This window comes from Thamnophis sirtalis, unplaced genomic scaffold (assembly GCF_051295495.1).
Source record: "Thamnophis sirtalis isolate CommonGarterSnake01/CBP01778 unplaced genomic scaffold, rThaSir2_p1.2 scaffold_4, whole genome shotgun sequence".
NCBI classification, from domain to species: Eukaryota; Metazoa; Chordata; class Lepidosauria; order Squamata; family Natricidae; genus Thamnophis; species Thamnophis sirtalis.
In genome coordinates this window covers 139,472,209-139,487,208 of record NW_028261384.1, presented here as the reverse complement: position 1 = coordinate 139,487,208, position 15,000 = coordinate 139,472,209, and the positions used below count along the sequence as shown (strand labels likewise).

Genomic DNA, 15,000 nt, shown 5'->3' with positions numbered 1-15,000 from the left:
AGAAGAGGAAGAATTGAAAAAGGAGCCCTGTAAAATGTGTTAACAGCAGCTAGAATTGTATTTGCTAAAAACGGGAGACATGAGAAAATACCAGCGCAGGAGGAAGTTATACCGGAGACAATGGAATGTGCTGAAATGAGTAAATTGACGTTTGAAACGAGAGAAGATGAGCAATTTTATAAGGCCTGGGATTTATTTTATCAGTGCTTAGATTAAAAAAACAAACAAACCATGGAAATGAAAGATGTTGGAGAATTTTCATAATATAAGAACAATAGAAGGATATGGAATATATTACAAAGCATTCTGTCCGGCCTGCAGTTATATCCCTTTGAGGATCTTTGGCCTGCCACACTTTCTATTATTCCACTATTCTGTTTCATTAGCGTAGCAGTTGGGAGTGGGGAATGGAAAGGAGTAGGATTGTGGAATGTGTTGTTGTCATTCTTTTCTAGAAGCCCAAGGTCATCTTTTGTCTCCGCACCTCTGCACCTGACCGGAAGAAGCTGGGTGTAGATGCCAGCGTGGAAGAAGAAGATTGGACCATGTGATGGATTTGTGGGTGTGGGGACAAGATCATGAACTTTCAGCTGGGTGGGAATCCGATGTAACTTCCAGAATCGGGATTACCACCGATGTGCTAAGATGTCTGATTTATTAAATTGGAACTTTTAAGGATAGTTTTGCCTTGGACTCTGATTTAATCCTACATGATACTTGGGACGCTGACAGCTACATTATTATTGAATAGATTCAGGATGATGTAATGAAAAGTTATAATGTAAATGAATCCAATATCCAATCCAATCCAGCTAGAATTGTATTTGTTAAAAACGGGAGACATGAGAAAATACCAGCGCAGGAGGAAGTTATACAGGAGACAATGGAATGTGCTGAAATGAGTAAATTGACGTTTGAAACGAGAGAACAGGAAGATGTACAATTTTATAAGGCCTGGGGTTTATTTTATCGGTGGTTAGATTAAAAAAACAAACCATGGAAATGAAAGATGTTGGAGAATTTTCATAATATAAGAACAATAGAAGGATACGGAATATATTACAAAGCTACATTATTATTGAATAGATTCAGGATGATGTAATGAAAAGTTATAATGTAAATGAATCCAATACCTAGAACAAAATGAAGGAATAATAGTTATAGCTAAACAAATGATGGATAATGATAATAATCTCTTGTGGCCCAGCAGGAGCCGTTGGAGATGCAAACAGACTCCGACAGCGAGGAGCCTTATGAGTCGGCTCTGGAAGATGTGGAGGACCCTGGACAGGGTTCAGACTCCGAGCAGGGACCGGAGAGGCTGGTTGGCCACCAGGAGGCGCCTGAGGCATGGAGCAGCGGTGAAAGCCAAAGGGAGTGTGCTCCTGATGTCAGGCACTGGAGCAGTGGTGAAGACGTCAGGCCTTTGAGCAGTGATGAGGTTCAGAGGGAATTGGTCCGGGACGCCCGGCAGAGGCGGGCGGATAAACGCCAGCAGCAATTAAGGAGACAAAGGAGATAATTGGACCCAGGTGGTTGTGATTAGGCCCCTCCCAAGAGAGTATATAAGGAGATACTTTGGGAGGAGGCTGTTTGCAGGATTCAAATAATATACTAATGCTGGAGAAGCTCTCGTGTGTATTTCTTATCTTCGAAGTGTGAGTTGCTGCCAAAGTCTTGTCAGTGTGTTAATTTACTGTGAATAAATTGTCTAGCAGTAATCTTGTGTCGGTGTGCTTCACCGTACAGAGGGGGGTCAGAACAATAATCTATACATATATACTAGCCAAGGTGGCGCAGTGGTTAGGGTGCAGTACTGCAGGCCACTTCAGCTGACTGTTATCTGCAGTTCAGCGGTTCTAATCTCACCAGCTCAAGGTTGACTCAGCCTTCCATCCTTCCGAGGTGGGTGAAGTGAGGACCTGGATTGTTGTTGGGGGCGATATGCTGACTCTGTAAACCGCTTAGAGAGGGCTGAAAGCCCTATGAAGCGGTATATAAGTCTAACTGCTATTGCTATTGCTATACTAGATCAGTGATTCTCAACCTTCCCAATGCCATGACCCTTTAATACAGTTCTTCATGTTGTGGTGACCCCCAACCATAAAATTGGTGTCTCGGTTCCTAAGACCATAGAAAATATGTGTTTTCCGATGGTCTTAGGCGACCCCTGTGAAAGGGCTCAAAGGGGTCCCGACCCACAGGTTGAGAACCACTGTACTAAATGGATATAATCTGTGATTTTATATACAATTGAAAGCGGGGACTATGGAAAGGATGCCCAAAAGGCTTGTAACCAAACGACAGACATGTTGTATGTAATTGAAGAGGGTTTAATGTTTCATGTTTTCAGGGACGTGCAGTCAGGGGAGGCAGAGCCTCACCACTGTCATCATGAAAAGAAAAGAAAAATGTAAAAGGAAAAAGGCAAGAGCTGAGGTCAGGCTGAGCTAGTTGCTCCCAGCGTCACCGTGGATGACTCTGCTTAGTGCTTAACTGTTTAAAAAAGCCTCTTAAAAAGCGCCCTCTACAGGAGGCGGCAGGAGAATGACGTGCCTCATCTAGTCTGACTTTTTATGATCACTCGAGCAGAGTTAAGCAAGGGTTAAAAGCCGAAAAATTCCTGACGTAGATGAGGCACGTCATTCTCCCGCCTCCTCCTGTAGAGGATGCTTTTTTAGAGGCTTTTTTAAACAGTTAAGCAGAGTCATCCACGAAGACTCTGGCAGCAACTAGCTCAGCCTGACCTCAGCTCTTGCCTTTTTCCTTTCGTGGCACAACAAAACCGCGCTCGACTAAGCCACGCCCGATTAAACCGTGTCGCTGACGTCATCAATAGGGCGACAACAGCAAGCGCGGAGAAAGAAGGGCGCTTTAAATAGCGCTTTGAAAGCAAGCCGATTCAAGTTAAGGTAAGGGTTAGGGTTAGGGTTAGCTTTAGGGTTAGGTTTAGGTTAAGAGTTAGGGTTAGGTTTAGGGTTAGGTTAAGGGTTAGGGTTAGGTTTAGGGTTAGGTTAAGGGTTAGGGTTAGGGTTAGGATTAGGATTAGGATTAGGATTAGGATTAGGTTTAGGGTTAGGGTTAGGTTTAGGGTTAGGTTTAGGGTTAGGTTTAGGGTTAGGTTAAGGGTTAGGTTTAGAGTTAGGTTTAGGGTTAGGTTAAGGGTTAGGGTTAGGATTAGGATTAGGATTAGGATTAGGTTTAGGGTTAGGTTTAGGGTTAGGTTTAGGGTTAGGTTTAGGGTTAGGTTAAGGGTTAGGTTTAGAGTTAGGTTTAGGATTAGGATTAGGTTTAGGGGGGTTAGGTTTAGGTTTAGGGGTTAATTTTAAGTTTAGCGTTTACAGCGTGCTTCTGTCTCCGCGCTGTTGTCGCGCTGTTGATGACATCAGCTACGCGGTTTCGTCTAGCGCGGTTTAGTCGAACGTGGTTTTGTGGTGGAACCCTTCCCTTTTACATTTTTTTTTCTTTTCATGATGGCAGGCAAGAGCAGAGTTGAAATCCTCTCTGAAACAGCTGGAAAAGGTACGTGTGGGTCGGAGGGAGGGGGAGGAATTCAAACTTCATCCTCCTGGTGCAACTTTGTGTGTGTGTGTGTGTGTGTGTGTTTGAGAGAGGGGGGAGGGAGGGAGAGCGGGAGGAAGGAGGGGAAGGGAGAAGAAAAAGAAAGAAGGAAACTTATTTAGGAAAGGAGAAAAACAAATGCTGTCGCTTTAAATCGGAACTGAGCATGCCTGGCTGTGGAATTCTGGGAGTTGAAGTCCACAAGTCTAAACAAATTGCTGCCTCACCAGCCATAAACCTCACCGCACATCACTGCATGTTTTGTTTGTCTTTGTCTAAAAATAAAAACTTTTACCAAAAAAAAAAAAAAAAAAGAATTGGAAAAAGGAATCCTAAAAAAGAAAAAGAAAAAAACCACCCCAAAATCCCACAGGCTTTTTAAATCTGGGAAGATCACAGTCGCTCACTGTTCAAGATCGGTCAGATCGATCCTTATCTGTTGCTGGGCTCGGGTCAGGCGCTCCACGGCGTGTTGGATTTCCTCTGAAAAGAGAGAAAGAATTCAGAACCATTCCAGACATGGAGATAATATTTCTCACTTCCTCAATCTAAGCAATCTTTGCAAAAAATAAAATAAAATACGTCATCCGTGGTGCAGTTAGGCCTCGACGTGCCACGGCTCCTTTGAGGGAAAGTTCAAAGTTACAACAGCACTGAAAAAAATGTGCCCATTGCTCACGCTTACGACCTCTGCTTGTGGGATCAAAATGGCAATGGACTCCCACTTACGACGGTCCCAGTGTTGCCAGGGTCACACGCGATCCCCTTTTGTGACCCTTCGGATGAGCAAAGTCCACAGGGAAGATAGATTCACTTAACAACCGGGTTACTAACTGGCCCACCGCAGCGATTCGCTTAGCAACCGTAGCAAGAAAGGTCGTAAAACGCGGCAAAAAAACCAACAACCCCTGAACCAGTGTCTCAGTTCACAACAGAAAAGTTGGGGTCGTCGGTGGTCGTAAGTTGAGGACTAACTACTTGTGAATTTTGGAAAACCCGGGAAGGAAAATAAAAGACAGAAATGGTTTTTATTCAAATCTCTTGATTTAACTCCTCCCAAATGTGTTGGGACGCAGCCGTTAAAAACCATCAGGTGTCGTATTTTAGTTTAGAGAAATCTTTCTCAAACTTGGCAACTTCAAGATAGGTGGACTTCAACTCCCAGAATTCCCCAGCCAGCATAACAGCATAGCTGGCTGGGGGATTCTGGGAGTTGAAGTCCACCCATCTTGAAGTTGCTGAAGTTGCAAAACACTTAACTTACAGAATCTGGTAGCATCTTATCCTCATCATCCTCAGAGGTGGATTGCTTCCGGTTTGACCCGGTTAGGCCGAACCGGTAGTGGTGGCGGCGGGAGGCTCCGCCTACCCGCCCGGATGCTTCTGCGCATACACTAAGTAGTAAACCGGTTAGCAACCCACCCCTGATCATTATCATCTTTTAATGACCCATAATCCCTTGTGGGCAACTGAATGAAGCTGGCAGGGGTTTTAATGGCCAGATGCCCTTCCTGTCACCAAGGAGGAGTTTTGTTCAGCAGATATATTCTCAGTGTGCCCAGAGAGAGAAATATCTCCCTCTACCTAGGATTGAACTCACAATCCTGTGAGGGTGAGATGAGAGCTAATCTGGTAGCATCGAGCAATTTCTGCGAGATGCATCTGATAAGTAAAGTGAAGCTTCCAAAATCTGTTTTCTTTTTAATTTAAGGATCATATTTTTTTAAATTTTTATTGATTCATCTAATTTATTTAAACAGCAACAGGTGGAAATTGATAAAGGAGAGAAGCAACTTAGAACTAAGGAGAAATTTCCTGACAGTTAGAACAATTAACCCCGTGGAACAGAAGTTGCCACCAGAAGTTGTGAATGCCCCAACAGTGGAAGTTTCTAAGAAGATGTTGGATAGCCATTTGTCTGGAATGGTGTAGGGTTTCCTGCCTGAGCATGGGGTTGGACTAGAAGACCTCCAAGGTCCCTTCCAACTCTGTTATTCTAATTCTGTTTGGTGGGAAAGATGCCGCCAGATGCTATTTGGAGACCCAGCTCCCCAATCACAACCATCCTCTGAAGTGAATTCAAAATATCCCTTTATTAGCACTACTAAACTGCTAATAAGAGAGTCTCTCTCTCTCTCTCCAAGGTGGCGCAGTGGTTAAATGCAGCACTGCAGGCTACTGCTAGATCAGCAGGTCAGCGGTTCAAATCTCACCGGCTCAGGGTTGACTCAGCCTTCCATCCTTCCGAGGTGGGTAAAATGAGGACCCAGATTGTTGGGGGCAATATGCTGACTCTCTGTAAACCGCTTAGAGAGGGCTGAAAGCCCTATGAAGCGGTATATAAGTCTACTGCTATTGCTATTGCTCTCTCTCTCTTCATCCATCCAGAAGATTAATAGTTGCCTGCTATATCCATTCGTTAAGCCTGATTAGGAGGCTCAGTCGCTAAGACGCTGAGCTTGTCGATCAGAAAGGTCGGCAGTTTGGTGGTTCGAATCCCTTAGTACAGGTCTCCTGCGTGAGCAGGGGATTGGACTAGATGACCTCCAAGGTCCCTTCCAACTGTGTTACTCTTTATTGTTTATCTCCGCCCCCTGCCTTTTATCCCCAGAGCTAGGGTGGGGCTTCGCTGGCTCTTTTGTCCCAAGAACCGGCCCATAGATTTCCACTGCTCTCCTCTCCTCTGCCTTCCCCGTATCCGCGCGTCAGGCACAGGACCCAGATGTTCCTCCTCTTCTTCTTCATCATCAGCCACCTCCAGTCCTGGGGGCTGTTGGCTCTCCACCTGAGGGCTGACGATTGGCCCAGGCTCCTCTCCCCCTCCCTTCCTCCCTCCCTCCTTCTCTCTCTTCCGCCAGCTCCATTCCCTCTTCCCCCTCGGAGCTCTGAGGGACAGCTGGAAACCTACCGACGAGATATTGACATTGGCGACTGTAAACCAAGATCACGCCGTATTGCAGCTGAGCAGAGAGGTAGAGAGAGAATCTTGGGCGGGGTGATCCAGGAACTGGTGGTGGGACACGAACCAAGATGTAAGCCAAGATCTCCTCACTGTAAAGAAACGGAAATACAGATAGTTTTTTTTTATCAAAAAAACATTTCGGAAGCAGTAGAAGGCAGCTTCCAAGATCTGCAAGCGGGCATCGCGCCCTGCCCAGAGGCAGGGGGCAATATCATGCATCGCAACGATCGCTTGGAGATGGGTGATACTTCCAGTGTAATCTACTGGATCCCTTGCACGGATTGCCCCTGTGGCTATGTAGGACAGACAGGGAGGAAGCTAAACACCGAATTGCAAGAACACAAGCGAGAGGTCAGGCCCGAGCTCATTTGGTAGCTTCGCTTTGCAACGAACAAGGACATACATTCAGTTTTGCAGCTATTCAGATTGTTGGCTGAGCAGATACAAAAACAGCCAGGGAAATGATTGAAGCCTGGGAAACGGGCCCCTTGTTCCATCAATAGAAGCACTGATTTACCACCAGTTTACCAAGTAGTTAGGAGTGTAGTACTTGGCAGCACAATGACTTAATAACCACCCACCAACAGCCCAATCAACAACTAAAAAAACACACACACACAACCAGGCAACCACATAAATACTATGCGTTGAATAGCCCAAAGCACACATTCTTGTGAGAAAGAAGTTCTTGGAGGATGGGATCCAGCAGGAGTCCGAAAGCTCAGAAAACCAAACCTCTGGTCCCAGTGACCGACCCAGATTGGATCCCACAATACTGGTAGTCCTCGACTTACAACCGTTCACTTAGCGACCGTTCTAAGTTACAATGGCCCTGAAAAAGTGACTTTAGGACTGGTTTTCATACTTCAAAATTTAGGCCCTTGGTAACTGGCATGTCTAAAGGGATGCGATGGCTCGGTGGCTAAGAAGCTGAGCTTGTTGATCAAAAAGGTCGGCAGTTCGGCGGTTCGAATCCCTAGCACCGCTTAATGGAGTGAGCTCCCGTTACTTTTTCCAGCTTCTGCCAACCTAGCATTGAAAGCACGTAAAAAAGGCGAGTAGAAAAATAGGAACCACCTTTATTTTATCCTTTCTTTTCAAAGTCAATCTGCTCATCTCTGCATAGTTTAGAGATTTTTTTTTATTATCTCCTCTTCTGTTGGTACCTTAATATTGGCAGCCTTCTTACAGACCGTACAGTTATAGAGATTAATTTGATTCTGAACTTAATAACGGCAGCAAGACTGTTGGTGGCGGAGTACTGGAAGAAGGAAGAATTGCCTACTATTCAAGAATGGACGTTAAAAGTAACAAACTTAGCAGAGATGGCTAAAATATCAGCATATCTCAAGGATCACTCAGACGAGAAATATAAACTGGAGTGGAGAAGATGGACTGATTACACTCAAAATAAATATGGGACTAAGAAACTCCAGATAGCTTATGAATGAATGAGCAGGGAATGTCACCGCTTATCTAAAGTTAGCCTTACAAAAGGGGAGTTAAGGTTCAAGCGAGGGATGATGCTAAAGTTAGTTAGTTTATTTTACTATATGGTTGCTAAATGTTTATACCCTGTATTTGCTCTGGGAGGTTGTGGGGGGGGGGATGTGGGGTTGGCGGGGGGGAGGGAGGGAAGGTATATAATTGTAAAACTCTTTAAAACTTTTAATAAAAAAAATATTGGCAGCCTTCCAATATTTGAGGGGCTGCCACAGAGAGGAGGGGGATGGATGGATGGATGGAGAGAGAGACAATAGGTAGATGATGGAGATATGGATATGGATGGAGAGAGAGGGGGGAGAGGGAGAAGTAGGTAGGTAGGTAAATGGATAGATGGATAGATGGATAGATGGATAGATGGATAGATGGATAGATGGATAGATGGATAGATGGATAGATGGATAGATGGATAGATGGATAGATGGATAGATGGATAGATGGATAACAGATGGATAGATGGATAACAGATGGATAGAGAGAGAGATGATAAATGATAGATGGATAGATAGATGGATAGATGGATAATGGATGGAGATAGGTAGGTAGGTAGAATAACTTTATTGATACTTTAAATGTATACTAATCAGCATACATTTAAATGAGATTTTAGCTGTTCCAGCTCTCAAATATATATACTGCATAGATAGATAGATAGATAGATAGATAGATAGATAGATAGATAGATGGATGGATGGATGGATGGATGGATGGATGGATGGATGGATGGATGGATGGATGGATGGATGGATGGATGGATGGACGGACGGATGGAGAGAGAGACAATAGGTAGATGATGGATATATGGATATGGATGGAGAGAGGGGGGGAGAGGGAGAGGTAGGTAGGTAAATGGATGGATGGATGGATGGATGGATGGATGGATGGATAGATGGATAGATGGATAGATGGATAGATGGATAGATGGATAGATGGATAGATGGATGGATAATGGATGGAGATAGGTAGGTATGTAGGTAGAATAACTTTATTGACACTTTAAATGTACACTAATCAGCATACATTTAAATGAGATTTTAGCTGTTCCAGCTCTCAAATATATATATACTGCATAAACATGACAAAATAGTAAATAAATACAAAATTATGCATATGCGCACATATATGACACATGAATCACCATTCATAACCTTCCCAGCTGGTGTCCAACAAGCAACATCAATGAGGGAAGCCAGCTACTCTTAAAACTGCACGATTCACTTAACAACTGCAGTGACTCACTTAACGACTTTGGCAAGAAGAAGATAGCAAAATGGGACGCAACTCATTTAACAACTGCTTGGCTTAGCGAAGGAAATGTTGGTCTCCACTGTGGTCGTAAGTCGAGGACTGCTTATATACTGAACCCACCCTCTTCAAATAAATATTAGTAATTACAGTTCATTTAGTGACAATTCAAAGTTACTAATATTTTTTTTAAAATGGCTTATGACCGTTTTTCACACTTAATGACCACTGCAGCATCATGTGACCAACAATTGATGGTTGCAATGTCCAGGGATCATGTGATTCTCTTTTGTGACATGGGGGGGGAGCAAGATTCATTTAGCAACCGTGTTACTCACTTAACCACTGCAGTGATTCACTTAACAACCGTGGCAAGAGAAGTCATAAAGCGGGGCAAAATTCGCTTAACAATTTTTCCCCCCGCTCGGCAACGAAAAATCGGGCTTGATTTTGGTCGTAAAGTCAAGGACAACCTATAATAATAATAAAAATATTTTATCCACACAGCAGATCTCAGTTCCTCTTTTTTTAGGGAATTCAACCCTTACTTACCATGTCTGGGGAACGTTGACTTTGAGGTATTCCCGTTTTAGGAGTTTTGAGGCTCCGGTCGCTGCCAACCTGCGGGACAGATGACATGGTTAATCGATGGGGTGGGCGATTAAGACCCCCGAACCCATGTGCCACCCTGTAGTTACTGCACCCAATTTCCAAGAAAGCCGAATTACCAAATTGTAGCAAAGCATCCAGTATGACGTTGCAGAACGTTGGGATAGTAAAACATGATGGAATCGGTGTCTTATTTTTTATTTTAAGATGAAGAGGAAGAAAAACTTTTAGAAGTTGTAAAAAATAAATAAATAATAATAATAAATGGATGGGCCTTTGTGCTTTCCTCTAAAGAACGCCCCCCCCTTTTTTTTCCAGAAAAGGAAGCTATATTCTATATATTGTATTATTTTATTTGCGTAGTGATTCAAAATCCACTACGAGGCGGATAAATTGAAGTTTTTCTTGAACTCGGAAATCAAGGTTTGATTTGAGACCGCATCAAATTGAAGGCAGGAGGTTTTTTCTTCCCCATAAAATTACTTCATTGTGAATTACGACTTTATATCGACATTTATACGTCAATGTAAAGCGGAGTTATGGAGATTTTTTTAAAAACAACGCTTTTAAATTAAAAGGGCTACGAACAATTAGCAGGATTTTACTGAGAAATGTTTCTGCCTCTGTTAGTGACCGTATTAATTAAAATAGCCCAAGAAGGCAACTAATTATTTGTATAAGGAAGGAAACCTGAAGCTTAATTGATCATACCATTAAAAATAAATCTTACTATATTAATTGTAAGAACTAAATGAGGAGAGAGTAAGAATTCTTAAGAATTGCGGTGTTGATAAAAAGAATGGAGCAATTGGAGACAATTAATTAACACCAACTGAACAAAGCTCATTAATAAGGGACAAATGATTGAATTGGGGGGAAAAACCCAGATTAATAGAACCCCAAAATTCAAATTTTTTGGGGGGGGGGAAAAACCCAGAAAAAAATTGCAGTTCAAAAATGGAAAAGGCAGATTATCCCAAGAACAGCAATTAAGGAGGGGTTAATTAGTGCCTGAAAATGAATTTTAACTGTTTTAACTGGAGTTAAAAACCAATAAATTTGGAGCTTTGGACCAATTATTGCTAATTATTGCAATTATTGGAAAAATGAATAAAGAGAGACAAGGAAAAAGTTAAGCTATCCCCAAAATGGGGAAACTGGTTGGTGAGTAGGTTTTTTTTAAAAAAAGTAATTAATTAACTGGAATTAAGGTTTGCATTCCAGTTAATTCTTGCATTCAATGAATTAATTCCAATTAATTCTTGCAAATCAAGCCTCTAACATCCCCTCAGGGTATCTAGACATCAAATGAAACAGGTATCAGTTTTGACTCTAAAATAACAGCTTTGGACCAATCATTGTTGCTTTCCAAAGCTCTGGCCAATAAGAATCTCTCCCTCCTTTAATGGCTCAGCCAATCCTGGCGTGGAGAAACAGGTGAAGAAGGGAAACTTTTCTTCCAGCCTGGAGACAGACGTTAGTTCTCTCATTCCAACCAATCGCATTTCTGTATTCTCTCTTCTGCCCCCTCCGCTCTGTGGGCAATTGAGTAGCCCCACGCTCCTGATTGGATGGAGCCCAATACCTGCTGTCATCCCGGCTTCTTTTGGGAGGTTGGACCAATAAGAAGGCTCTCTCTGGAGCGGTAGCCCAATCAAATCTCATCTCTTCGGTGCTCCGATGGTAGAAATGCCATTCAGCCTCTCTTGCCCAGGTTCTTCCCCCAAGGCTTGTTCACCCACCCACTTGCTAAGCTTGACCAATGAGATGAAAGAGCTCGGGAGGAAAACCAACCAATCACCATGCACAGTGATTTTGCCCCACCTATTTTCCCTGCAGGGTGTAGTCAATCCCAGAGATTATTAATTAATATCTTGACTTTGTTATATATTTTATAAAAATAATATATACCATGTTTCCCTGAAAATAAATCCTAATGCGTCTTTTGGGGCCATATATATATATATATATACTAGAACTCGCCGTCTCCTGGTGATTGGCCTAAAGTCATCCAAGTAGCTTTCAGGGTTAAAGTGGGACTAGAATTCCCAGTCTCCTGGTGATTGGCCCAAAGTCAGCCAGGTAGCTTTCATGGGTTAAGGCGGGACTAGAACTCCCAGTCTCCTGGTGATTGGTCCAAGTCATCCAGGTAGTTTTCATGAGTTAAGACAGGACTAGAATTCCCAGTCTCCTGGTGATTGGCCCAAAGTCAGCCAGGTAGCTTTCATGGGTTAAGGCGGGACTAGAACTCCCAGTCTCCTGGTGATTGGCCCAAGTCATCCAGGTAGTTTTCATGGGTTAAGACAGGACTAGAATTCCCAGTCTCCTGGTGATTGGCCCAAAGTCATCCAGGTAGCTTTCATGGGTTAAGATGGGACTAGAATTCCCAGTCTCCTGGTGATTGGCCCAAGTCATCCAGGTAGTTTTCATGGGTTAAGACGGGACTAGAATTCCCAGTCTCCTGGTGATTGGCCCAAAGTCACCCAGGTAGCTTTCATGGGTTAAGACGGGACTAGAATTCCCAGTCTCCTGGTGATTGGCCCAAAGTCAGCCAGGTAGTTTTCATGGGTTAAGACGGGACTAGAACTCCCAGTCTCCTGGTGATTGGCCCAAAGTCAGCCAGGTAGCTTTCATGGGTTAAGATGGGACTAGAACTCCCAGTCTCCTGGTGATTGGCCCAAAGTCAGCCAGGTAGCTTTCATGGGTTAAGACGGGACTAGAATTCCCAGTCTCCTGGTGATTGGCCCAAAGTCACCCAGGTAGCTTTCATGGGTTAAGATGGGACTAGAATTCCCAGTCTCCTGGTGATTGGCCCAAAGTCACCCAGGTAGCTTTCATGGGTTAAGATGGGACTAGAATTCCCAGTCTCCTGGTGATTGGCCCAAAGTCACCCAGGTAGCTTTCATGGGTTAAGATGGGACTAGAACTCCCAGTCTCCTGGTGATTGGCCCAAAGTCACCCAGGTAGCTTTCATGGGTTAAGATGGGACTAGAATTCCCAGTCTCCTGGTGATTGGCCCAAAGTCACCTAGGTAGTTTTCATAAGTTAAGATGGGACTAGAATTCCCAGTCTCCTGGTGATTGGCCCAAGTCATCCAGGTAGTTTTCATGGGTTAAGATGGGACTATAATTCCCAGTCTCCTGGTGATGGGCCCAAAGTCACCCAGGTAGCTTTCATGGGTTAAGGCGGGACTAGAACTCCCAGTCTCCTGGTGATGGGCCCAAAGTCACCCAGGTAGGTTTCATGGGTTAAGACGGGACTAGAACTCCCAGTCTCCTGGTGATTGGCCCAAAGTCACCCAGGTAGCTTTCATGGGTTAAGACAGGACTAGAACTCCCCGTCTCCTGGTGATTTGCCCAAAGTCACCAAGGTGACTTTCATGGGTCAAGACGAGACTAGAACTCCCAGTCTCCTGGTGATTGGCCCAAGTCATCCAGGTAGCTTTCATGGGTTAAGACGAGACTAGAACTCCCAGTCTCCTGGTGATTGGCCCAAAGTCACCCAGGTAGCTTTCATGGGTTAAGACAGGACTAGAACTCCCCGTCTCCTGGTGATTGGCCCAAAGTCACCCAGGTAGTTTTCATGGGTTAAGACAGGACTAGAACTCCCCGTCTCCTGGTGATTGGCCCAAAGTCACCAAGGTGACTTTCATGGATTAAGACGGGACTAGAACTCCCAGTCTCCTGGTGATTGGCCCAAAGTCACCTAGGTAGTTTTCACGGGTTAAGATGGGACTAGAATTCCCAATCTCCTGGTGATTGGCCCAAAGTCACCCAGGGGCCTTTTATGCCTAAGAAAGGACTAGAACTCACCCTCACCTGGTTTCTAGCCCAGTTAATGCAACTGATAACTTCACATGTCTGTTGTTATGATTACTATGACTTAAATAAACTTGCCATCAAATTCTCAGTGACGGTGGGCAGTTCGCAAAAAAAAGAAAAATGACAATAAAACGAATAAAAAAAATAAAGATACATCAATCCTCCCATCTGTTTACACCCATTTCTTAGATTAAGAAAATAAATAAAATAAAAACCCATTTCTCGCCACTTGGGTTCCCTGTCAAGAGCAAAGAGCACAGAAAAATCCCAATTCTGCGGTTTACATCCTGGTCCCGACAAAATGGGCTCCATATTACATGTCCCATCATCCTGTATCAGGGGAATTGGGCTTGATGGGCATTGTAGTCCAACCCCACTGAAAAAATCCCGGTTTGGGGAAGAAGTCGAAAGACATTCCTTTGCAAAGCCATTTGGTTCATTGAGCAGAGACGAAGCCTCAATCGCGGCCACGAAATCACTAAATGTTTTTATTTGTGGCCAGTTTTTGTTTTTGTTTTGTTACTTTATACCTACCATTAATTTTGATTTATTTTTTCCGGGTCGATATGGGATATGGGCTCAATGAGCTGATTTCCTCAGAGCTTGCACTGTGCAAATACCTCCCGAGTGCTTCGGCCAAGGCCGAATAAGTTTTAAATAACTTTGATAACTTCCAGCGGATTCCGCAGGGATCAAAGGGAAAATAATTAGGGAGGATCGTTTGCCTAGCAACCCCGGGAGGACAGCCTGACCTCTCACCATGGGGATCCCACATTACCTGGAAATGGAACTTTGAACTATAAATAGCAGGCTGATATCACCTGGCTACCTTATTCCAGTAATTCGGAGTTGTTAAGCCATGTTGTTTTCAGTGATGATTTCATCCCAAAGGACTGAGAGGGGGGGGGTGTTGCCTGTTGGGGTTAACCATTAGCCCAATTAATCACGCACCGTGAGTGAGATAAAATCAATTTAATTCTGCAGAATCAGCCTCTTGGGGTTTATTGCTATAGCAAGGGACTACAAGCAAAACTCTCCAGCGTTTTTACACTTTGATCTCAGAGGCATAATATAAGAAATTGATCTCAGAGGCATTTGATCTCAGAGGCATAATATAAGAAATTGTTTCCTATAAGTATTCCTTAGATCTGAGATTATCTATCCATCCATCCATCCATCCATCCATCCATCCATCCATCCATCCATCCATCCATCCATCCCTATCTATCTATCTATCTATCTATCTATCTATCTATCTATCTATCCATCCATCCATCCATCCATCCATCCATCCACCCA

The 15,000-nt window shown here is 43.7% G+C and overlaps 1 protein-coding gene across 1 annotated transcript in view; it reads right to left on the bottom strand.

Annotated features, from left to right (window-relative positions):
• REC8 (REC8 meiotic recombination protein) overlaps positions 1-10,055 on the bottom strand; it is a 43,583-nt gene extending 33,528 nt beyond the window's left edge. Inside the window, exons 1-4 of the mRNA XM_087712112.1 lie at positions 10,000-10,055; positions 9,824-9,892; positions 6,470-6,612; positions 3,969-4,044 (exon numbers count right to left, since the gene is read on the bottom strand). Coding sequence (XP_087568238.1) covers positions 3,969-4,044; positions 6,470-6,612; positions 9,824-9,892; positions 10,000-10,055 — 344 coding nt within the window. The remainder of the gene's footprint in view (positions 1-3,968; positions 4,045-6,469; positions 6,613-9,823; positions 9,893-9,999) is intronic.
• Positions 10,056-15,000: the final 4,945 nt, after the last annotated feature.